Source organism: Coturnix japonica, chromosome 2, assembly GCF_054131305.1.
Source record: "Coturnix japonica strain WE chromosome 2, WE-NBRP24, whole genome shotgun sequence".
Classification (NCBI taxonomy): domain Eukaryota; kingdom Metazoa; phylum Chordata; class Aves; order Galliformes; family Phasianidae; genus Coturnix; species Coturnix japonica.
The window spans coordinates 85,377,579-85,403,281 of NC_140664.1; the positions used below are offsets into that span (position 1 = coordinate 85,377,579).

A 25,703-nucleotide genomic window follows, 5' to 3' on the forward strand; every position below is an offset into this window, starting at 1 on the left:
CATACATATAAAAGTATTAGTATCAATCGCTAATATTATTGTATGATAAAAGATTCTTGCAGAAAATGACCAGTTGAGGAAGGAAGCTGACAACCTTGGACCACGAGCAGAGCTTGATTACTGGAAAAAAAGATTATCTAAATTCGCCTACCTTATGGATCAACTGAAGAGCCCGGATGTGAAAGCAGTGCTTGGAGTACTCATTGCTGCTAAGTCCAAGCTGCTGAAGGTTTCTGTTTTGCATTGTGACTGATGTAAAGACTAGAAATGTTCTACGTAATCTACTTCAATTTGGAAATGTATATAATATTGCTGGTGGACAAAATACTGAAGTATCTTTGACTTTTGTTTTCCTCTGCCTTCTGTGTTCACCAATTTAAATATACAAAGTTCAAATCTAGTTTATTTTCTTGTAAATGACTGGGAACTCCCTTTGTCTGAAGTGCAAGATCTGTGCTTTCAAATTAATTTAAAGATTAATGACAAAGAAATCTCCAAATTACATGGTCAAAATAGTATTTCTGAAATATGTTATTTAAAATTATTATTCTTCAAACTTTCTATTCTTAGAATTGGAGAGCACTGGACATTTGCATCACAGATGCAGTAAATGAGGCTAAAGATAATGTGAGATATCTCTATTCCCTGGAAAAACATTGTGACCCATTGTACAACACTGACCCTGTAAGCAAAACATTTAAAATCTTTTCATTAATCTCTGGAGACAACTGAAATGAACACAGTTTGTCATTTATAGAATCGGTCTAGATATTGCATAGCTAAATAGCAGTTTAGTTACACATATTCAGTTTAGACTGTTCAGATATGCTAAAAAGTTGACTAATGAGCTAATTATAAAAGATTTCAGTCTAATGAAGAAACTGGATTCTGTGCTATGGGATAAAGTAAAATATTTGAAAATTAAAAAAATCAACAAACACACCAAAACACTGTAGAAGATAATGGTTGTGTTTTCTTCTTTGCATTGGTGGACAGGTTATACTTATGCTAACACTTTTATATAACGCTTATATACATTATGCAAGCATAATGTTGTAAATATAGAGTACAAGATAGGAGGAAGGATTTTCATGATTGTATTAATCACTGTAGTAGGTGGCAAGTGGTTGCTTTTATTAAAATTATTTATGTAACTATGTACGTCTTGCTAATCAGAGAAATATGATGGGAAGCTCTGAAGATTGAATGCTTTGACTGCCCATCTAACTCGCTTTCTTTTTTTCCAAAGTGAAATTGCCTCTGAACAGTACTCTTGGGCAACCCTCATGTGTCTCATGATGCAGTCTGTTTATTTCCCATTGTGGCATAATGATAAAACTATTTTGCATTGATGATTCCAAGTCCAGTATTAGAGGTTCACTAATGAAAGACTGGTGTGCTAAAGATACAGAACAAAGCAGAAATAGACATGCTTGCTACTGGCACTGAGCAGAGCCTGTTTAATTTTACCTGCTTTGTGCTCCCCATTGCAGATTTTGTTATAAATACCAGTACTGTGAGAAAATTGTTCAGTCCTTGAGAGACCATGAGGCTTAATGCAATGTTCATTAATTTGGAACAGGCCTTTGTCAGTGTTATATTAATATTATTATACTTACATTATTTATATTTGTCTCATTGGCTGGAGTTCTTCCAGCCAGCTGATGACAAAATTATTTTCTTCAAATTGAACTTGTAGAGGTGGGGAGGGTAGGACAGGATTCACTGCAGGAGAGGCCCAGGGAAACAGGGTCAGACACATTAGGAATACAGTGTTTATAACTATCTTGGATTCTCTAAACAGATGTTGAGCTAATGTATGGTAACAGAAATATTTTGCTAAGTTCAGATGCTGTGTGATTCTTTGCAGGTGTCCATGGTGGATGCTATTCAAGGGCTTATACATGCAATTAAAATGATTCAGAGTGTCTCCCTGTATTACAATACCTCTGAAAAGATCTCCTCATTGTTTGTGAAGGTAGGTGCAGACAGTGTGAATGAGAGGGAATACAAAGGTAAAAAGCAATTAAAGAGCTAGTCTGTTAGTCAGTATAATGCTATTTTTTGAATGTAGAGAAATTTGGAAATAATGATAAACCTTTGAAGTTAGAACCTAGTTCAGTAGGAATGATTTGAAATTGTAAGAATTATCTCATGCTACTTGAAAATCAGGGCTAATCTCAACCCTGACATGGGCAGATCTGAGGAACTTTTTTATGCAAATGATTTTTCCTACAATAAACTATGCTTTGTGGAAGTGCTTATATTAACATAACCTTTATACTCCCATCTCCTTTGCACTGCATGAATTAAGAACTAGAGTTGGAGGGACAACTTCTTTTATTATCACGGTCTCATGGGCCTTTGGTTTACCTTTTCTTTCAGAAGAGCCAAAATCTTACAAAGTTTTACTCTAAGTGCCATTTTAATGTTGATACAAAGTGTTTGGGTTTAGGATGGGTGTAGCTAACCAATGACACAGTGGAAGTGTAGTAATCTACAGTCTGGGTACTGCAAGGAAGGCATCTGGTCTGTGTTACTGGTGTTTGGTATTGCTAATTTGTGGGTCTTAGGCCAATGGAGAAAGAGGTATGGAAAGACACTGAAAGAAGTGCTTTGTCTTGAAGTGATTTTTCACAAGGTTAAAACTGTTTTAGGTCACCACTCAGATGATCACAGCATGTAAATCTTATATCACAAACAATGATAGTGCCACTATCTGGGATCAACCTCCGGACAGAGTTATGGAAAAACTACATGCAGCCATTCGGCTTAAACAGGTAGGTAGACAGGTCAGGAGAAAAACAGAATATAAAGTGAGATTTAAGTGAGCATGATTAGCAAAACTATTAATTTAATACAAGGAAGGAATGTTATCATGAAGGAAAATTAAGCAATATCCTTTGACACTGGGTTGTTTTTGTTAGAGGTAATGGAAAATTTAGTCCAGTGTCTGATGATCTCTGGAAACAGGATTTCCATACTTAAACTAACTTAACTATGTGTCTGAGTTTCTTTAGAAAGCCTGTTCTCATCTCTGTGTGAAAGAAATGAAAGTAGAGAGTGTCACAGAGCTAAATGTATTCTGGAGACAAATGGACAAGCTATATCTTTAGAAAAGATAATGTAACAAATAGAAAAAATTGTCTGTTTGCATTGCCTAGACTTGTAAGGAATATAGGCTACATTTTCTTTTTTTTTTAAACAATTCCATGATTTATTTTTTTTTTTTTACCCTTTAGAATTTAGATAATTCAGGTTGGAAGGGTCCTCTGCAGTTTTTTAATCTGATCTCTTGCTCAAAGGCAAAGGCAGAAGCAAGTGTGAGTTCAAATGCGGTTGTCCAGGGCTTTCTTCAGTCCTGCTTTTTGAAATCTCTGAGGCTGGAGACTGCATAGCCTTTCTGGGCAACATCTTCCACTGCTTGACTCTCCTTTGGGTGAAAGATTTTCTCCTTAACAAAGAGTCAGAACACCTCTTCTGTTTCAGTTAGTGCACTGTCTTATGGCAACTGTCTGTACTCTACTGTAAAGAGTCTAGCATTTCAGTAACCTCCATATAGGTATCAGAAGGCTCACAATAGGTTTTCTCTGTTATTACTTTTTCATTTCATAATAATAACATGCGTTTACAAGTACAAAATTTTATCATGACACCTTCTGAAGCAACAGGTCTTTCATAGTTACTGCACAAATTAGTGTAAATTTATAACTTATTACCATCAGAACAAACTGTAAAAGTATGTATTTCTATAAAGATGTAACAAATTTTTCATCTGCAGCATTAAAATATGTTGAAGGATTAGGTTTTGATAATTAACAAGTCCAAAAGCTTTCATAAAATCAATATAGGAAAATCTGAGCCCTTTATATTAGTACCTATCAGTTAGGATTTTGATATGTGTATGTGATAGAAAATAATGAAGCTCATATTTTAAGTACTACTCTTGAAAGAACCGTTTCCAGCAAGTTTGTTTCCTATTTAATTTGACTTTGAGAATAATTTTATTTTAACAAGTTTGGAGTTAAGTTTGTGCACAGCTAACAAAGCAGAATGGAAAATTTAAGTTACAGTGGAACAACATTTTAGTTTCAGAAGGGTTTTATTCTGAGAAGTGATGTTAGAAATACAATTAATTAGTAGAAATGCTCAGTACACAATCATTATTTTCAGTCTCTGAAAACTGAAATCTGGATTGTCTTGTAGATGGTCAGTAGACCTATGTCCTGTTTTAAAAAGAAGGGAAGAAAATATCACTCTGCCTAAAGATGGAATATTCAAAAACATCTATGTGCAATTTATTCATTTGATGAAATTTGTGACCCCAAAATGGTACTGTTGCAATGATTGCTTATTGATCAAAATTCTACTTTTTATTGAATTAGAAGGGATTGTATCTGTCTGCATAAGTTTTATTCTACCTGATAGCAATGCTGTTTGTTCCATGCTTGAAATTCTTCTTTGTACTTCTTTATTTTTAGGAGTATCAAAATTGCTTTCACAACATGAAAAAGAATCTGGAGCAAAATCCAGCTGAAAGACAGTTTGATTTTAGTGAGGTGTATATCTTTGGAAAATTTGAAAGTTTTAATCGACGGCTGGTAAAGATAATAGATGTTTTCAATACTATGAGAACATACTCAGTTCTACAAGAGACTAAGATAGAAGGTTTGGAAGAAATGATTGCAAAATATGAGGTACACAGTAACTTCTGGATATCCTGTCAGTCTGAATTGAAATTGAAATTATAAATAATTATGAAAATAAGCATTTATTAAGAGAAAAAAATAATTCTGTAAGCCGTGCTAAAATTACCAGGAGATAGTTAATATTGTAATGGACTTTGAGGTCCTGGTGGATGAGAAGCTGGACATGAGCCAGTAGTGTGCAGCCAGCAGGGAGGGGGAGGTGATTGTCCCCCTCTGCTCAGCTCTTTTGAGGTCCCATCTAGAGTACTGTGTCCAGGTCTGGGGCCTTCAGTACAGGAGGGATGTGGAGCTCTTACAGGGGTACAGAGAAGGGTCACTAAGATGATCAGAGGGCTGGAGCACCTCTCCTATGAAGAAAAGGAACTGGGCTTGTTTAGCTTGGAGAAGAGAGGGCTCTGGGGAGACCTCATTGTAGCCTTCCAATACTTGAAGGGAGCATATAAACGGGAAGGAGAATGGCTGTTTATGAGGATGGATGGTGATAAGACAAGGAGGAATGGTTTTAAACTGAGATAGGAGAGATTTAGGTTAGATATTAGGAGGAATTTTTTTACTCAGAGGGTGGTGCCACATTGGAACAGGTTGCCCAAGGAGGTTGTGGATGCCCCATCCCTGGAGGCATTCAAGTCCAGGCTGGATGTGGCTCTGGGCTGCCTGGTCTGGTGGTTGGCAACCCTGAACATAGCAAGGGGGTTGAAACTACATGATCATTGTGGTTCTTTCCAACCCAGGCCATTCTGTGATTCTATGATTCTAATAAATCAAATATAATGAGAGATTATCTGAATGCTGAAGGCCTTACACTAATGCTGAGGTGATGTGTGCAGTTGGGATGAGCAGCAGGGAGGAAAGCTGAAAAACTGCAGATCTAGTGATCTACAAAAGCTTATATCCCCTCTTTGAATGCAAAGCCCCCCGGGGTATGTAGTTCTTCTCTTTGTGACAGGTGCCTGGAACTGGAGAATTAACTCTTTAACTCCTAGTGCGCTGCATGAAGTTATGATGTGGAATCACGATAACCAGAAATCATTAAACCATGACATATTTTTTTGACTTCTTTCCTTCCTGAGATACTTCTTTACAGCAAAGTAATAAAATTGAAGCTCAGTTGGCTTATGGTAAATTGGTAGAAGTCTGCTGGGCTGAACAAGTGTTGAACTTTATAGTTGCTAGTAAACTATTAAAACCTGAACAGTGATTCATCATCAGAAATCTTTAAATGTGTATACAGCTCATGGGAGCTGCTGATTAAGATGTACTTTCATTTGAGTGGACAGCAGCTGTATAATGGAAGGAATAATAAGATCTGGGCTGGTAGCATGCTGCACCTTACTGTGATTTTTAAATAGTCTGTTTTTCTATTAAATCAATTAAAGACATGGAAAATACTATCATGAAAATAAACGATGTTAATTTTTAAATAAAGCTAATGAATCTCTGCATGAGAAAATGTTTAATGGGTAGCAGTGTGTAACAAATGCCTTTTATGTAATGCAAGTCTGAATATTCTGCCAATTCTAATTGACTTAAAGCAAAAGTAAATTAAAAAAATGAAATTCATATGTCTATTGCACTAAATTGTTTCTTTTGAATATCTCATTTCTGTGTTTTACTTATATTGCTCATCAAATAATGATAACTAATGACTAAGTTGAAATGTGAGTGTACACAACTTGTTATGCTAAACATTTTGATGTGTTAAGATTTTCTTGGGACAATTTTATTGTGATAATGTTGTTTTTCTGTAAAACTATTTAGAGTATTGTTGGCACCATGAAGAAAAAGGATTATGATTTCTTGGATCAACGGAAGGCTGATTTTGACCAAGACTATGAAGAGTTTTGCAAAGAGATAAATCATCTACATGTAGGTTTTATCAATCAAGAAAGAATTGAATTTACTAATAATTCCTGAAAAAATAAAAAAAATAGTATCTCTGTGTTACCACACACACACACACAAAAAGAAAAAAGAAAAAAAAAAAAAAGGAAATCTCAAGATTCCTCTTCTGAAATTGAGAAATAACTTGAATGCCATTTATTATCTGATATTTAAACCATGAAATAGGCAAGGGTATCTTGTTATTCTATTTGAATGTGGTAGTGGGAAGGCTGACATAATAATGCTTCATTTTGTTGGTTGAATGGAAATACACTGTACAAATGGTTAAGACAATTAGCTTTCCCTTTGTTCTGATATCACAAAGTGATGGAAGGAATGTATAGGGGTATAAGTACAAATTTAAATTAAACGCTTTACTGGCTTTGTCTGCCAAAGAGTTAAGTCAGCATTCTTTTAGGGCCCCAATATGGTGGAACCTTTGATGGTTCAAAAGCCTTTTCAAGTTGCATGGCCACAGAGGGAACGGTGGAAGGAAATGCCTTGAAAGATGACTGTATTTTTTTTTGAAATGGATGGGAAAGAGTGAAAATTGATACTGGGTAACTTTCACACAAACTTTGTCCTAATATAATATATTATAAATCATGCAAAAACACACCTGGTATATTTGAGGTATGTACCTTATGTCAACTGTAGAATTATTTGCTCTCCTTCAGGATCAGTTAAAGACTTTTATGGACAACACCTTTGAAAATATTCTGAACACTGAAAGAGCACTGTGTATGTTGAAGAAATTTGAAAGGTACTATGTCCTATTTAGTCTGTTGGAATTCTGCCAGAAAATGGAAATGATGATTTGAGTATGGTGAGAAAGCAGGAAATAGTTTCTCCTTAAATACAAAGAAAAATCAATTTAATCTTCACTCCCTCAACTGCTCAGCTCTGATAAGGGATCTGCTCAGTTATGTAGATCAATGAAAAAAAAATATTTTTATGTATCAGAAAATGTAAAATATAATTGGACTTAATCTTTCAAAACTCGCATATGTATGGGAAAATTTTGTTCTGCCTGTTAGAATATTTGCCTTAGTTTTCTTCTTGAACAGCGAAACAAATCTGTTGTTAGAATGCTCATACAAGGAAATGTTAAAATTTGTCTTGAAAAATTCAGTTTATTTCAAAGCAGCCTCAATTTTTCTCGCAATAATTTATTTATTTATTTATTTTTACAATATTCTGTTTTGTAGAATAGACAGGTAGTGACTGATTGGTTACAGTTTGCACATAATTTTAGTTTAGTGTTTGAAAACAGTGACAAAACAGAAAATGTGTAGACTTACTTGGGAATTTCTGTCACCTGGCTTAAATCTCAGTTGCTTGGAGTCAGACTGTGGCAGTATTTGTTCAAGCTTTAGTGGAAAATCTACTACTAAATTAATTATTTTCAAAGTAATACAAGGGTTTCTGGGAAGAAGTTCCAACAATGCATTAGAAGAATTTCAAAAATTTTCAACAGATTTTTCTAATTATTATTTTTCTGATCAGATTACAAATTCCCAATCTTGGCATTACTGAAAAGTATCAGAAAATCCTTCAAAACTATGGATATGACATAGAAGCAGTCTGTAAACTCTACACTAAGCAGAAGCATGATCCTCCACTGGCTCGTAATATGCCTCCAATAGCTGGTAAGATCTTGTGGGCACGTCACCTATTCCATAGGATCCAGCAGCCCATGGATTCTTTCCAGCAGCATCCAGCTGTTCTACAAACGCCGGATGGCAAGCGCATAATCCACAACTACAACAAAGTAGCAAGAGTTCTTATGGAGTTTGAGGTGATCTATCACAGGGGATGGCTTCAGCAGGTAAAATAGTGGATCTTGATTAGAGTATTTCTTTTAAAAATTATGCTGGGTTTTTGTTGGTGGTAAATCAGTCCAGTCTATGTTTGCAGACTAGACTGGATTCTAACTGTGCTAGGCATCGCTGAAACACTGGGTAGCAGCAGTTCGAAGAAATCTGTGGTTAATAGTCAAGTATGCTGAGTTGGCCTGAATAATATGAATCTTATGTTTTAAAGTGACAATCCACATGCGTCCTCAGTGTGGGCATGTGTATAAAAAGCATCCTGTCTCAACTAATAGCGCATCTCATAGAATTCAGAAGATATTGTGCGCAAATGTATTTTGTACCAATTTGCTTCCTATCAAACATCTGTTAAAGTAGAACACTGTAATATTATATTCTTCAGAAAACATGGTTTTACCTTAACTTTTAAATCTCACTTGACCAATTTTGATTTCTTGGTTTTTGTAGACAGAACCTCTGACTGCATTCATATTACCAGGTGGCTTCTTTAGGCTCTAATTTCTAGCTAATTTCTGCAAGTTTCTACTGTCCTATGGGCTTGTTTTCCTCCTGCAGTTTCTCTGTTGCCTTGGCAAAAATCATGTTGTAGAAGAATTAGCCTTAGACTCTTAAATTAAAAGAAAGGAGTCTTTTAAATTAAAAGAATCTCCAGATAACTCTTTTGAAAGTTCTGGCTCAGTTATCAATGCAGCTACTTCTTGTTCTTGGAGCTCAACTCATCTTCTGTAAAATATGAAGAACTCTGAGGCTGATAAATATCAGTTTTCTCAAAACTAGTCTTAGACAAGATCTGAGACCAGAAGCTTCTGCTGTCCCTTGTCCAATCTAACACCAGTGCATGGACCTTTCTCCTAAAGGTGGTGTCTGCCTATTAAGCAGTCTCTTCTTGAGGCATCAAAGTGCAGACTGATGTAGAAATAAATATCAGAGAGCACAAGGTGGAGCTCATGCTCTGCTCCTGAACAAAAGGAAAACAGAGATGGGCAAGTGTCATGAGCAGAATACAAATGCAACAGAAATAGGGCTGTGGCATACTAATTGTTATCGGTCTATTCAGTAGAAATAGTTAAGTCTTTTAGTGGCTTTTTATTTTTTTTTGTTTCCTCCCCAACCCTTTTTTCTGTTTGTTCCTGAATACCAACCACTGTGCTTATCCACTTTTTTTAACTGTGTGGGTTTTAAAGCCATAATTTTCATACTATACATAGTGCAACTCAGACATATTGAAAGAATAGAAGGTGTGAAATTTGCTACAGTTCTATGACAGTGTAAGATTTATTTGCATTTAACATACCACCGATTTCTGTTAACAGTGTGTAACATCATAGTAATGAGAACTGCCTGAAAAAAAAACCAAAAAACACAAACATAAATGGGTGTGGAAGAAAATGAAAGTAAGATCAGTGAGTTTCAGAAGCCCAGAGAAGAGTCCAGTAAATCTGGTGGTGAACATTTTGAGGAAAATGTCTGTGGCTTTTTAAGGCAGTTGTACAGAGTGACTGACCGTTAGTACATGGAGCACAACTTTGTTTACAACAATTGATGTTAACTTAAAAATTGTTGTGTAAAATTTCATTGTAATGTATGAAAATGCTGAAGCAAGTGTTATTGTCAACCATATTTTAGTCACTGAAAGAGGATGCAAAGTTTCAGGGAATTACATAGAAAGGGATGAAGAATATGGAAAAAAACTCAGTGGGTTCTGAAACTGTTACTTAATAACAGTCTCCAACTGAAAGTAAAGTGATGCATGATGTTTGAGCAGTGAATGATGAACTGAAGTTATGTGAGCAAAAGGACAGCTGGAAAACAGGAATAGCAGGAAGACATGACTAGTGTCAGACAAATTTTCCATGAGTGATCTTCCTAAGTATCTTCTCACTTCTAGTTACCTGGAGAACAAATTATATTGCTATATTCTAATGAAACAGCTAAATCAATAGTGGCTAGGCTTCCCTTTTAAGAATAAAGTAATTATAATAAATGTGATTTTTTATTTTTTTTTTAAATTATTTTATTATTCTGTGACAAATTCTCCAGAAAGTTTGATATAACTAGGGATTATAGAGCTGTTAAGATTGTAGTGTGATATAACTGTTAGATAATGGAAAACAAGCTCAGGGAGAAACCAGGAGTCAGTTACAAAAGAAATCTAAAGAAATTATCCAAGTCTAAGCTGAATTCATCAAGGATGTGTGCAGCTTTCAGAATGTGCATTAAGTTTTATGAAAATGAGACTTTGGAGAATTATCAAAATCTCTGTGGTTTTGCATCTAGCGTTTGCTTGTGGAATGGGACTTAGGGTAGCCAGGAACCTAACAGAAAATATGTCTGCCTGATTATGAACAGTTCATTTAATTGTTAGGTTTTACCTGATTTTATTGTCACTTTGTACCAAACTGATATTTACCTCCAGATCAAAGTGTTTTGTTGTATTGGCTTCTCTCATCTTGAGTGATGATTTTGTTTCCTGCAGATTGAAGTAACTAAAACAAGACTTCAGGCAAGTCTCTTGGTAAAATCTCCAGAAACAGGAGAATTATTTGTGAATTTTGACCCTCAAATATTAACATTAATTAGAGAAACAGATTGCATGGCTTACATGTGCCTTGATATCCCACCATTTGCAAGTGATATTCAACAGAAGAGAGGCTGGTATAAGAATATTGTCCACAATTTGCAGGTGGGTTCTTTTTAGTTGTTTTACATATGTATGGCATATGTTAAAATGGCTTGGCTGTACACATGCGAGAGTGATAAAATTGAAGATCAATATTAAGACGATATTGGCAAGTTGGATTTTTTTTTTCCTTTTCTTTCTTATCTTAAGACACTTTTAAAATGAATTTCCAGGCTTTGCATCTTTTGTGAAGTTGCTTCAAAGTTGCATGGTTTTAGGAAAGTAATGTCAATAATAGTTGACTCCAAGTTGAACAATACACTTTGTCTTAAGAGGATAGTTTGCAGATGGTATGCCTGTGAAAAGTGCAAAAGATCCAACAGACATCATGTAACAACATAGTTCCTGCATCAGCTTTAGACATAGATGTCTGTAGAGGAGATTAAAATAGAGCAGTTACAGCTTCCTCTTCTCTCATTTTATAATTCCTTTGGGTCATTTTGTCTCCCTGTGAACAGACAAAGTTCTAGATGAGTGAAGACAAAGATTCAAAGATAAAGCATGTCTGGAAAAATATAGCTTCAAAGGGCTACTTGATTCTGAAATGAGATAAAAATGTCATGTTACATCATAAAACTATTACAAGAGTATTTTCTTGCAAAATGTGAAAATAGATCAGTGGGTTAAAGAGGCATTTAAACACCTTGTTGAAGCTCTTCTAATACTGCTCTAATAAAACTGCTGAAAAGTTAACTTGGATGATTTTTTTTCTTTGGATTTTTTTTTTTCTCTGGGAACATCCATTTAAGGACTAAGATATTTGCAAAAAAATCCCTTTTTATATCAGAAAAGGTGAACTACTCTGTGAATTAATAATTGCACTATTTTGAAAAGCAGAAAACCTTGAACTTTTGCCACAAATAATGGAAAATATCTGAATAATTTATTATTTTTCACTAATTTCAGTAATGTGGAATAGTTGTCTTAAGTCATGATGAATACATGTGTATGAAGAGGTTTAGCAGAGTGTGTATTAAAATGCTTTAATTCTCTGTTCATTTCAGATGATGCTAGCAGAGTATAAAAGAATTAAACTAAAAATTCAACAGCCTGTTGAACAATTGATGATCCCTTGGTTAGCAAAAATAGATGATGCTATCCAGCCAGGTCTGATGTTACTGACCTGGACATCATTGAATATTGAGAAATATATTGATACAATTTTTACCAAGCTATGTAAGTCACTTGCTTCTTTCAGTAACTTCTGCTTGTTTGTTTCTGTACAAATACAAATTTCATTATAAGGCCTACTGCTCTTTGTATGATTTTTGTTTATTCGATGTACACATGAAATAAATTAAAATATTCACCTGTACCCTTTACTTCATGTAACCTCTGCTTCTAAAAATAATTTTTAGTTTTCTATTCTGTTTTCTGACATCTTTTTGAATTTTTTTTTACTAATGTGAATGAGATGGCAGTAGGGTTTAACCAAGCATAAAGTAGTATGCAGAAGTTCCTATGTATTCTGACATCAAAGGAAGATACCTCTTCTTTAACACTATCAAGGTTTCAGACTTATGCTAACCTTTCCTTTTATTTCTACATGTATAGAACAAATTCTCAAGGAATAATATCTTCACTAATTCGGCACTGTCACTGCTCAATAGCTTTTCCTATTACATTTTTATTTATTTATTTTTAAGTCAGTCTCTTTAACACTGATGCATGCACATCTTTTTTGGCAACAGCTTTAGAAAACAGATGAGCTTTTATTCTGTTCACAAGACTGTACTGATATGTATTGTTTCTGAAGCTTCTAAATTCCTTTTGCTTAATCTCTATTATTATATCAACGTAGCTTCTGTTTTTTAAAATGATGTAAGTCATAGTGGAAATTTTCTTTAGTTGAAATGGCAAATTAAAATGCATTTTGGATGCTAGCCTGACATTATACTCAATTTAATTTTGAATAACACAAGTTGTTTTAGTCTGGAAGAGGCACCTTGCTGCTATTTCAATTTCAGCATTGAAAGCGAATTGCTATAAAAATAAAAATTCTAGTTATTGGTGTTCTTTAACTATTATTTGATTTCTAACATTTTTTGAAGGATGGACATTTTATTTGTCAAAAATTTCTGTTGCTATTGGGTTCTCTAAGTGGTAAATTATTCATGCTAGATGAGTAGTATTCCTGGAATGCCTCAGTTGAGTTTCAATGTCTTTATTTTTTCCATTTGTGTTTGAAATGCATATATTTCAAGTTAATCTTGTATATTTCTATGCTATTGTGCCTATTGTCTCTTAGGATATATACAGGATATACAATATGAGTATATATTGTGCAAGACATCAGTTAGGAGTTCACTGGTGAACACTGCCATTTAAGTTTAGGTGTTTGAAATAAACTGCTTATAGTGTAAAATTAATATAAAATTAAATATGTTGAGTATGAATTTAATCAGGGCTCTGCAAAACTGCTATTTCAAACTTTTAAGCTTGTTTTAAATCTTCTCTTTGCCTTAAAAGCTGAACTGGAGTTATTGCTTGATAGAGTGAATGACTTGATTGAATTTCGTATTGATGCTGTCCTTCAAGAAATGAGTAGCGTGCCACTCTGTAAATTGCCAGAAGATGAACCACTGAGCTGTGAGGATTTTCTACAAAAGACTAAGGTTATTAGATAAGATTTTCATAATGAAATTTTTAAATCTCTCTTTCTTTTTTTCTTTTTTTTCTTTTTTTTTTTTCCTTTCTTGCTCCAATATAGAAGCAAGAGGGATATAGGGATTTAGAAAGGTAGGGATGTTCTTTGATATATGTACACCCAGCATGAGATTTAAAAAACAGCTGTTCAAATGTTGGTCTGACCAGGTTTATTACAAATGTTAATCCAGGAGATGGGGAAGGGGAGGACAGGCAATATTATGATGTAGGGTGATGGGGAAGGGAAGGCAGGCAATAGTAAAGATAGGAAATGGAAACAAGGAGTCTTTGTAGGAAGCAAGAGAAAGATAGTCACCACCATGGATCCAGTGTGGTTTGTAGTTCAGTCATTGATCTTCAGTAGTGGTGGGTCGTCAGGTGGTGTTGTTCCATTGATGATGACAATTACCACAGTGACAGTTTTCAATGTTAGTACAAACTTATTTATAAGTCCAGAGTGGTTGAGTCAGCTTTCTGTGGAGTGACAGCTCAAATCCAAAGTAGCTGAGTCAGTTCTCCTTGGAGTGGAAACTTCCAGCTCTGGGATCTCAGCAGAAACTCCTTTGTTCCCATCTTCCGGGCCTTGCCAGAAGATAAGAGGGAGGAGGGATGCCCATCTGCACCCTGTTTTTCACAGGACATGATGGTGTAATTCCCCAATTTTCCCATACCAAGCTGGAGCTATTTAGTCTCAGGCCAGATCTTCTGCATATAAACACTCCTAAGCACTCTCTTCCCGAGGCAAAAAGCTCTGAAGGAAGGTGCTTTCAAATGTCCACAAAGTGATGTTGATTGTTACACAGTAGCACCCATCACTTGCCTCCTCCATAAATCAGTGAGTCTTATCACAAGAAATACCTCAGGAAGCAAGCTTTGAGCCAGAAAACAAAGAAGGGCTCTCACAGTTAATAATTTTTATTCCAATCATAAATATAACTTTGGGTGGGTTTTAGCTCCTATCTGAGTGTAAAATGAAAATACAATTGGCTAATATTCCCTATGGCACAGCCAAGCAATATAAAATAGAAATGATCAAATGAAAGGTTAATGTTTCCCATGTCTACCTTGGAAAAATAAGAAAATGAAGAAGCACATGCTTTTGAGAGCACTTTAACACAGTTATCTGTTGTAAACATTAACTCATAATATTAACTCTGGATTAGTTGTGTGCTTTAGGAAAGAAGTCACAGCAATTTTGAAATTCATTTATGATGTCTTATTTGGCACAACAAAGAATTGAAAACTGAATAGAAATAGGAAATAAAATGCAGACCAAACATTTAAAAATAACTGTGCATTTTCACAAACATGAAGCTTTGACATTTGTTCTAATAAAGGATTCTATGATTGTAAAGTAGAAATAAAAACCAGGAACTGTAAGAACATATGTTTGTTTTGATTTGATAAATAGGAGCTCTGTATGAAAGGTTCCCAGACTTTACATTTTAAAAGCTCACTGGTGGAAGAAGCGGCTAATGAACTGATTAACATGTTACTAGACACAGAGGTACAGGTCAAAAAAGATGAGAAGTCAGTTGTTCCTGCTGGTGAAATAAGGGGGAAAAATGCAGGTAAGTTTCTGCTTATTCTTCTGCATGGTCAATATTGTTGGGAGTGTTGGGGGGAGGCGGGAGGGGAGGGGGGTGGGGAAGGATGCTGTAGCTCAACTGGCTGAAGTATCCATCAATATCTGATGTCTAAAGACTTCTGCTTGATGGATCATCTAATGATGGGTCGTCTATCAATCATCTGTCATCTGCAAAATAGGTCAGTGTTATCAGTCTAACTTGCATGTTCAAATATTGATATATTGGAAGCAGCTACATACATACCTTGATTAGATGCTGGATTTCCTAGAGAAAGCAAGAAAGATTGTTACTCCAGTTTGAACTGTGTAGAGAAGGTGGTTAGAAATAAAAGATACACTGAGGTACAGATGACAAATGAGTATTATTTGCACTTCTGTAAAAATTAGTTACATTTCACATGCCTGTGGAAATGTTGCTTTATTGTGTTTTGAATTCTCTTACATTGATTTAACTAATTAGATTTATGATGTTTTAGTAACAGAGGAGGAAAGAAGATCAAAAAGTCTGACTTCCTCCAACAATTCCACTGAGATATGGGCTGGACTCTCTCCTTCAGCAAAAAAGAAGAGAAAAGATTTAGAAGTATTAGAGGAAGAAGCCAATGAACTACTTTCTTACTTTAATGGTTGTAATGTTGATGCCCTTTTGAAACTCACTCGAAATACTCTGGAAAACATACGGAAGCGCATCCATGCATCTTCCATGATCAGCCTCCCAGGTAGCCATATTGCAGTTCTTTGCCTTCTTATTTAGCCTATGGAAAGAAATATGTAGATGTAATATTGCAGAACTATATCATAAAAAGAGCCAGATATGTAACAGAAGGGAAGACACAGGAGTCTGATCTGTCTTGTTAAATCACAGTTGATAACTTAATTTTTTTCCAGAGGATATTTATTTCCTCTGTAAAGACAGAAAAGTGTCATTTTGATAATGTTCCTTTTAGGACAGACCCTACTGTTCTGGAACTGGTTAGTATATTTGGAGCTGGACTTGATATTGAAATTTACCTGTTTGACCTTGACTTATTCATAAAACTGTATGAAAAAAAGACAAAAGAGTGTTTTCTCTTTCTCTTACTAATTGCCTTCAGATCTTTCTATAGATTAAGATGAAGTACTCATTTGAAGTATTCTATTGTTGCTTACTTATAAGAAACAAAATTAAAAGCATTTCGTTTTGGTCTATGTGGAATATAAACCAAACAATATGAAGAGTGGAGTTTTCTTGCCCAATTAAATATGCTGTCTGTGAGTAAAAGCCAGGTAACAAGATTTTCTGTTGAACTGAGCTTTGCTGTGAAGAACAAGTTGAAAAGGAGTTTCCTGGACAGAAATAAGGTGGCACTTAGTTTTCGCTTGTGCTACCATGGTCTTAAACAATACATTTTGTAAACTTCTCAGGAATCTTTTTTCTTTAAGAAATTATACTCATTACTCAATATTGTGCTGTAGGAAATGGTTAATGTAATTATAAACCCTAGATAGAGGTCTTGAAATAAATATGAACAACTTTTTTTTTTTTTTTTTTTGTTGCTGTTGTGTTCTTTCATTTAGAAAATCACAGTGCCTCTAAGAAGAAAACAAGTGCTCATCCTATCATTAAGACCAGCATAAATCTATCTATCCCTAATATTGTCATGAAACCTTCTTTGGATGAGGTACAGCAAACGCTTAATAGAGCTGTAGAGAGTATTGTGAAAGTAATGAAAGGAGTTGGGCAGTGGAGTAAGGAGAGAATATCCAAGGTTTGTCTTTAATAACTGTACTTAATACAAAATTAAAGTTTAAACACTACTGCAAAATGAAAATGAACTTTTATTTTTTCCACAGAAAGAACTACTAGAGAGAAAATTAGCTGCATTGCAGAGTGAGAGTGAAGAGAGTGATTCTGAAGATGGAATGAAAGAGACTGGAATGCAAAACATGCATGGTAATGATAAGCTCTGGCATCACTCAATTTGAGTTCTAGGTAAATGTGATTTATACATTGTATGTATAAGGATCTTAGACAGAAAATACATCAAAAGCAAGAGAACAAAGACTTCACAGATATTAGTCCACCTTGGAGAAGGACTAGGATGCAACAGTGCCAGATCTTTTCCTATGTATAGCAATCAAGTCTGCATGAAGATACTTCCTTTGGGGAATTTGAGTAAGGAAATTCTATTGTAAAATTTGGAGAGTTGTACTGCTTTCTGTTCTACTTGGAGTGTGTGGAAAGCTGTTAGTTTGCTAGCTTTGGCAGCATAGCAGAAATCTTGAGTGAATTTGGAAAATGATTTAAAAAAATGATTTAACATTCTTTTAAGAGAGATAGTTAGTCTTAAATAGAAACTGTTATTGAGTAGAGATGTCTATACAAATCTCAGTATTGGTGGAGAGGTTTGCTTGAAGGTCAAAATAGACTAAAATTGCTAAAAAGAATTAATATGTTTTGTGATCACAATTAAGTTATCAAAGACATTCATTTAAGCAACTTTAAGATAGTTTTGTCTTTGGTTTTATTTTTTTTCCTGTCTGATATTTTTTTTTTTTTTAGAATCAAACCAAATTAATTTTTCTACTTTGTACTTCAGGTAATTCAAAAGTATATTGAATGCTTTTAGGGTAATGTCCTCTTGTATATCTAAGAAGTAGGTAAGTAATCTTTGAACTGCATGAGGATTAAATTAGTTTTTAAAAACCAAGATATTCTTTTGCTTCAGATGCAATATGAATTTCTGAAAACTTCAATCCTGTGGGTATTCCCTAGCTAAAGGATGTTCTGTTTATCATTCTTTTATTTTCACGCCTAACTGTTTCAAAATCATATGCCAGGATTTAATGTTGATTTCTTTTTAAAATTATCAATTGTAACCTACCCCACATAACTGAGAAAATAGATATATATATGGGTTCAGTCAATGCTGATATGTCAGTAAATCACTTAACCAGAGTGTTTAAAGAAAAATGAGCGTTTTGGGTGGGAAAGAGGAAGGTTATACTTGAAAAACTAGAGAGAAACTTGTTTAAATTTCACAGAGAACCTGGATGAAGCAAATTTACCAACAGTGGAGGAGTTTGTGAATGTGTAGTAACTACACTGGCCTCCTAGATTTCCTTTATTTTTGGTTAGAAAGCACAAATAATTTTGAAATGTATGCCTATTGAAAAAATGCTCTTTATTTTTGTTGGTAGCAATTTGTACTAAATCTGCTTTTGTGTTTGACTTTGCCTTTGGAGACAGAGCATCAGATACAACATCTCTCAGTTTGTCTGAATCAGTGCAGAGCAAGAACTACTTCAAGAGTGTTTCAAATAACAAAGAAATTATTAAATTGGTATCTTTACTCAGCACTGTTATTAATTCTACAAAAAAGGTAAGGCAGTAGGGATGTTAACTTAAGTTACTGTCTAAGAGATATTAATGTACTAATTTTAATATCTTTGGGGAAAAAAGGATAGGCATTTAAAGCCCTGGTTAAGCATATGAATGAGAAAGCATAGGATGGTGGATGTCAGGCGTATTGCTGCAAATTTACAGTTCTGCTTTGAAAGTAACATTGGGTAGTGTGTTCTCAGTGTTGAAAGATGTATGAGATTTTGCATATTATGTAAAGTTTAAGTTCGATTGAAAACATATCTACACCTTGACATAAATCTTAGCAATAGTTGAGTGTGCATATTTAATGCAGAAATGGTATTAATTGTACAAATGTGTTAAATACAGTTTTACTCATATAGAAGTTGTTAGTGACTGAAGAATCACTTTATTGTAAAATGCTTTAACTGATTAGACAAACTGAATGTGACTAGCATACAGTGCTAAGCATTATGATTGCCAATGAGCCTGCTTTAGTGTAAGTTTACCAGAAGCGTTCTGTTTTCCTAAGATGAGGCAAACTTGCTCCACTTATGAATGAATACTTAATGCACTAAGAAATTATGTGTAATATGTGATTTGCTGATATTTTTGTGAATTTCTAATGGATTTAAGGAGGTTCTTACAGCTTTGGAGAGTTTTGGTCATTACCACCATATATGGCAGAGAGACAAGGAGGAAACCATCAAAAAATTCATGATGGGAAACCCATTACTCTCTGAATTGGAATCTCAAATTCTACTTGTGAAAGACTTGGAGATGAAAGTCAGTTCTGAGCCTGAATACATCTGTGTGGGAGCTATTGCACTGTACACTGGTAAAGTTCAACTTTCCACTTCTTTATAGAGTAGCTTATGCTTTCTGATTCCTATAGGGGGGAGAAATGATGTTCAGTTGTGTATGAGTGAGCTAGGTTAAAGATATAAAGCAGGAGTGGCTGTTATTGTATGGGATATAAATGTATGCAAAAATGCACTAACCAGGGTATTGTGTGGATCATCTGATGTTTCTTTCCCTGCCTGGACATTTCTACTCACTTACGGGGTGGATAGTAGAGTTTATTCATTCTTATGTCATTGACTTAAATAAGTATATATATTGAGGGGAGTACACTATGCTTATGTTGTTTTTCTCCTTGTCTTGCTGCATGTTCTGAGAAAAGATTTCAAATACCAATTTCAAATGAAAAGACATCCATTTAACACAGTTAATTAAGTGAAGCATATATATTGTTCCTGATTCCCTTTTTGCTATGGAAACCTAGCATCTTTACTTTTCTCTAGCTCAGTTTTCACATCACATAAGCATTTTATATTGCTATAACAGAATTAACAGGAAATAAATGGACTTTAAGAAATACATGCAGCTGATTTTACAGTGAATGACAAATCTGAGAAAGCAAAATGGCTTCTTTATTAGGAGGAAGTATCAAAAAAATGTGCTCTGTTATATAGTAAAGTGTAGCTATTGAAATTCGATGGGGTTAGGGTAGGTCTGATATTTAATAGATTGAAAATACCACAAGGTATAAGAGCTAAGCATGGAAAAGGATACTGTGTAAAAAGGAGGAAACACTAGTGAAATCTGGCATGGTGAATGAACATCTAGATGAAACAGAGTTGAATTTTATCCAGCTAAAATGTTATGTAGTACATGTACTGATATGGATTTTTTACTTCTCTTTTGAGAACAATGAGGAAGAAATCTGAACTGAATGGTAGAGCTTTAGGGAATGGACTGGATTGCTGCAAAATTGGGTAGGAACTCAGCGAGATTTCAAATTTCTCTACATTTTGGTCACTTGGTTCCACTGATGCTATAGGCAAGAATCTTTAAAAAAAGTATTCATTTGGTGGATATAATGGTTTATTAAATATCAGCTTCAGCTTCCACAGTCAGACTTTTTGATTCTATCTTGCATTCACCCCTGTTTTTTTTTAAAGATTATTTTTTGAAAAGTTTTAGACATAGGTAAGACTATTAGTGAATTTATTAGTTGCTTTTAGGACAAAAATGTGTATAGTGCTATATAAACTAAATGAGAGAAGTGTGAAGTCCAGCTCCCTCCTGGAAAACAATTCTGAGCTGCAGGTAGTCCTACAGATTACTCAAAGGTATCAAAATGATTTAATCTTCTGTTTTCATGGATAGACTGAAAAAAAAAACCAAAAACAAAAACCAAACAGAACAGGATTGAAAAGAATGCATATTAAAATAAGATTAAGAGTACATCTTAAAAATATCTAAAATATTTAAATAACTATAAATGTTCACTGTTTACAGCTGATCTGAAGCTAGCACTGAGAGCAGAAATCAAAGACTGGATGAGTGTCTTGGGTTATCATTGCAATAAGAAGTACAGAACAGAGATGGAAACAATTTTCACTTTTATAGAGGAAACTGACAGGAAGTTAAATCGTCGCATTGAAGATCTGGATGACATAAGAACAGTCATGTCTGCATTAAAAGACATTAGAGAACTACAGTTTTCCATAGACTCTCAAGTTGGGCCCATTGAGGTAGTTAACAAGAATGTTGCAAATACGGGTAATATTTCTACACAGCAGTTATTTTCTGGGTTGGTACGTAGCAGTGCACATTGAAATACATGATTTCAGGTGGGTTAATGCTGGGTTACAGACCTGTTGTGTTACTCCAAACCTTTTGTTACAAGGAGGGGGTGGGGGGGCTAGTGATTAGTGTAGAAACTGATTCAGACAAGAATGAAAGAGAGAATATGCATAATTAATGCAAGAAAGCTTTTGGTATTTTGTGGAAGATGACTGTGTATGAAAAACATTGTCAAACAAATCATATGAGAATGAGTGAGAGCAATTACTTTACCAGAAAGCTGTGTCATGGGTTAAAATAGAAGTACAAAGTTGACACCTTTCAGGAAGTTTGCTTACTAGAATATATTCATTGGCCGTCTGCAAGTGTAGGAGCTTCTGGTCAAATAGCAGAATGAAAAACAAAGAGTAGTTATTTCTCTTTATTCCCAGCTTCAGGGTATAGATTTAAGAATACTGTAGTTTGGCAAAATGCAGGATTGACTAGATATTCAGAAGAATCTTTTGCTTTTGTAATCAGGGTTTTTTTTTTGTTTTTTTTTTTGAGGGGTGGGGGGGTGGGGGTGGTATTGGCTTGCCAGATTGTGCTAGTTGCCATATAAAAGAACAAATTTTCTTTCTAGCAAATAATTTTCTGTACTTAAGTATTTGAAATGTTAGCACTTATATGAGTAAAATTAGCATCTATAACTGTTTTATCCAACCTTCTGATAGGAATCCTATGCTATGTTAAACAAGTATAATCTACTTGTGACCAAGGAAGAGTCAGAGAAGGTGGATACTTTGCACTACACTTGGGAAAAGCTGCTGCTCCAAGCAAATGAAGTGCAGAATGAGCTTATTGCTTTGCAGCCAAAGTTCAGAGGAGAGCTTATTAGCTCTTTGAAGACTTTTACTGAAGACTGTGCACAGTTCTATTCAGATTATGAACAGGTAAGAGTTTTTGATATTGGGTTAGAGGAGTTTTGAAGAGCAGTGGAAGCATAGATAGACTGTGGAGTTGACTAAATAGTCAACTATACTATCTGAAAACTATGCTTATTCCTGTTAATGTGACAGCTGAGTTTCAGTGCAGGACAAGATTTTTTTGTTTGTGTGTGTGTATGTGACTGAAATTTATGCTGGTAATCAGCTCTAAAAGGTTGGAGACACATGAAGTTCCTAATACATAGCTTGTTACCATGTGCAAATATAAAGGTTGGGATTTAAGAGAAATTAAATTAGAATGTAAGTAGAGATTAATACAAATGACTTTAAATCTTATATTCCTTCTCAGCTGAATATTTGTCAAGCCAAACAAGTCTTTTAACTAATACTTATTTATTCTTGAAAAAAGAAGCTACTACTGCCTACCTGTTTCTAGTACTGCCTATCTTTTCCAGTATTAGCTACCTTTCCCAGTATTAACTACCTTTCCCAGTATTAACAAAACTTCTGTATTAAAAGAAAAATGAATTGCCTTTTTTTTTTTTTTTAATAAAGTGCTTGTTTTGGTTATTTTGTAATCTGTCAGCTGACATGTTATCTGGCGTAAACGTGAAGTGCTGTGACACCAAAAATGTTTGCATTTCAAATCAGCATTGTTGTTTAATTTGATGTTTTCTCTCCCCCTCTAAATTCACTCACTCCAATTCCATATATATACATTTTTTTTCAGAGTGGGCCGCTGGTGATTGGTTTAGAGCCTCAGGAAGCCAGTGATAGGCTTACCATGTTTCAGGTACTATTAAGTCTAAGATTTTTCTTATTGCTTAGTGCAAATAATCTAACAACTAACTAAAGGCTCTGAGAATGAATTAGGATAGTGGAACTAATTTTCATAGGGTTACTGATTGGTCAAAACTGTTTTAATTTAATGAAAGCTAAGATGACATTTTTCCATACATTTCCAAGGAATGCTGATTAAAACTATGTTTTTAGGACTTGAGCAGTAATAGAAACTAGATAGTCTGGAGCTTAGCCTACTCTCAAATTTACTGTATTTGACTATAAGCTGTTCTTGTGTTCATTATTGTGTCTTTTTCACATCTACATGTTTGTCTGTTTCTGTTTGTTCTTCTCCTCTTAAAAAAAGTGCTGACTTGTTCTCCTGTTCGAATATTTATTTATACTGTGGTTAATGTATGTTCCTGTAATGATGACTTCTAGTTGTTCTCCTTTTTCCACAATGCACCTCTAAGCATAATGCCAGATCTTGAATATTGAGTTACTTAAATACATTTCATTAATCTCTCACTCTTTAGAATCGATTTGATAATCTCTTTCGGAAATATATTACTTACACTGACGGTGAAAATCTTTTTGGCTTGCCTGTTACCCAATATCCTCAGCTACTTGAAATAAAGAAGCAACTGAATCTGTTACAGAAACTCTATAAACTATATAAGAATGTCCTTGACACAGTCAGTGGGTACTATGATATTCTTTGGTCAGAATTGGATGTTGGAAAAATTAGCAGTGAACTTCTGGAATTTCAGAACAGGTGAGAAACTCGTTCTGTGAAAAGATGCCTAAAATATTATTGTTATTTTTTTACTTCTTAAATACAGTTATAATAGTTATCACTAGTAATTTTAATTGAAAATATATCCAGTAACAATTTCCTAAGTTAAGGAAGACAGAATGTACTCTAAATATTGAGGATTATTTGTTTATTGCTCCTCAGAGAGCTTTGGATATATATTTCTTCTATTCCTTTGAACATACATTAAAGTTGATGCAGTTTATAATAAATAAAGGAAATTTAACTTGTTTCTTTTAAAATTATTAATCATGAGAGATAGAGCTTTACCTGAGATGTCTAAAGTAGACTGAATGCTTTTGCTATAAAATTAGAGGAACAGAGTTTTTTCAAGAGAATAGAGCAGTCCTTATCAAGAACCTGGCCAAAAGACAAAATCAAGATATAGTGATTCAATTGTATTTGTTGGCCACTTACACCTTCAACAGAACTATGCAGACACATTCCTTAGATCGAGCCTGTAAGTATTCAATTATTGGTTGGTGAAATAGTTTGGTAATAGATTTAGTCACATACAAAATCCTCAAAAACCAGGAACCTGAATTTGGAGGATATGTCATCTACTGTTAAAACCATATATGATGGTTAAATTGGAAGTAGGATATCTGAATATATGCAAAGAAGCCTGGATTATTTTTATGTAGATGCCATAAGCTTCCTCGTGGTGTAAAGGAGTGGCAGGCCTTCTTTGACCTAAAGAAGACTATTGAAGACTTCTGTGAATGTTGCCCGTTGCTGGAACAAATGTCAAGTAAAGCAATGATGCCTCGGCACTGGAAACAGATAACAGAACTCACGGAACACAACTTTGTTGTAGAAGGTGAAACACTGAGACTGAAGAATATCATGGACGCTCCTCTACTCAGATATAAAGAGGAAATAGAGGTATTTTGAAGGAATAGAAATGAATGCATGACAGAAAATAGTCTGCTCAAATAGATCTGAGTAGCAGTATTAAGAGGGATAACTGTCTGCAAAGAAAGAGCAGAGAAATAAGCTATCAGTAAGGTTTTCTACGTAAAATAATGACACATATTGTGGTGTAAACTCTATAAAACATATAATCTGGCTCACAATTAATTCGTGTTTTACAATATTAGAGGTATGAAAAATAATCATTGTTTCATTACAGTGCCACACTAACTTTACCATATTGTGAACTGGTACATGGATTATTACTTACAGTGTTTTCATGTCTTTAGATCTTTCCACTTAGAATCATAGAATGGCTTGGGTTGGAAGGGACCTCTGCTTGATAAACAGTTGCTCTTCAGCCTAACCAGGGCTAAAGGAAATAACAGTTAGATTTGGATACCAAAGACATTTATGGTTTATAACTTGTTCTGACATTCTATTTATTTAAAAGGATATCTGCATAAGTGCTGTGAAGGAGAGAGACATTGAACAGAAGCTAAAACAAGTGATAGCTGAATGGGACAACAAAACGTTTATCTTTGCAAACTTTAAAACTCGCGGGGAACTTCTTCTAAGAGGAGACAGCATATCAGAAACAATTGCAACCATAGAGGACAGCTTGATGATTCTTGGTTCCCTCATGAGTAACAGGTAACAAGAAAAGCAGAGTCTATGTGTATGTGTGAACTGTAAATACAAACAAGAGGCTTTATTTCACAATGGAGAAGGAAAGTAAACTAAAAGCCTTCTTGTCCTTGAGCTGTTCATGGGCTACTTCTCACTGTCTGTATTCCTGTATTAAAATGTTCTGAAATGATGTGTTCAGATTTCCTGACTAATTAGTTGGGCAGTTGCCATGGATGCTAGAGTGGTGACAAACATTAAAGGGAGCACTACCCTATTGTGGCAGGGGTACTGCTGGGATTACAGGCACTAATATCTAGTGCCTGTACTAGATACACCTAGTATACACCTAATATACACCTAGATACCTGCC

General features: G+C 34.6%; 1 protein-coding gene across 12 annotated transcripts in view; it reads left to right on the plus strand.

The window, feature by feature from the left end:
* DNAH5 (dynein axonemal heavy chain 5) overlaps positions 1-25,703 on the plus strand; it is a 113,583-nt gene that overhangs the window by 21,863 nt on the left and 66,017 nt on the right. For 11 of the 12 annotated variants that reach the window (XR_014942820.1, XR_014942821.1, XR_014942823.1 and 8 more), the window contains exons 7-29: positions 53-229; positions 571-684; positions 1,871-1,978; positions 2,658-2,780; positions 4,482-4,697; positions 6,468-6,575; positions 7,268-7,353; positions 8,097-8,418; positions 10,899-11,105; positions 12,107-12,278; positions 13,572-13,717; positions 15,160-15,319; positions 15,813-16,055; positions 16,894-17,084; positions 17,170-17,269; positions 18,562-18,698; positions 19,316-19,517; positions 20,984-21,219; positions 21,985-22,203; positions 22,928-22,990; positions 23,514-23,752; positions 24,436-24,676; positions 25,158-25,357. Coding sequence is in view for 6 of the 12 variants with exons in the window: in XM_085537852.1 (XP_085393978.1) it covers positions 53-229; positions 571-684; positions 1,871-1,978; positions 2,658-2,780; positions 4,482-4,697; positions 6,468-6,575; positions 7,268-7,353; positions 8,097-8,418; positions 10,899-11,105; positions 12,107-12,278; positions 13,572-13,717; positions 15,160-15,319; positions 15,813-16,055; positions 16,894-17,084; positions 17,170-17,269; positions 18,562-18,698; positions 19,316-19,517; positions 20,984-21,219; positions 21,985-22,203; positions 22,928-22,990; positions 23,514-23,752; positions 24,436-24,676; positions 25,158-25,357 (4,010 nt within the window). In the remaining 6 variants the exon portion in view is untranslated. Of the gene's footprint in view, positions 1-52; positions 230-570; positions 685-1,870; positions 1,979-2,657; positions 2,781-4,481; positions 4,698-6,467; positions 6,576-7,267; positions 7,354-8,096; positions 8,419-10,898; positions 11,106-12,106; positions 12,279-13,571; positions 13,718-15,159; positions 15,320-15,812; positions 16,056-16,893; positions 17,085-17,169; positions 17,270-18,561; positions 18,699-19,315; positions 19,518-20,983; positions 21,220-21,984; positions 22,204-22,927; positions 22,991-23,513; positions 23,753-24,435; positions 24,677-25,157; positions 25,358-25,703 lie in introns of those variants that run through there. The other variant, XM_085537855.1, reaches the window with a different exon arrangement.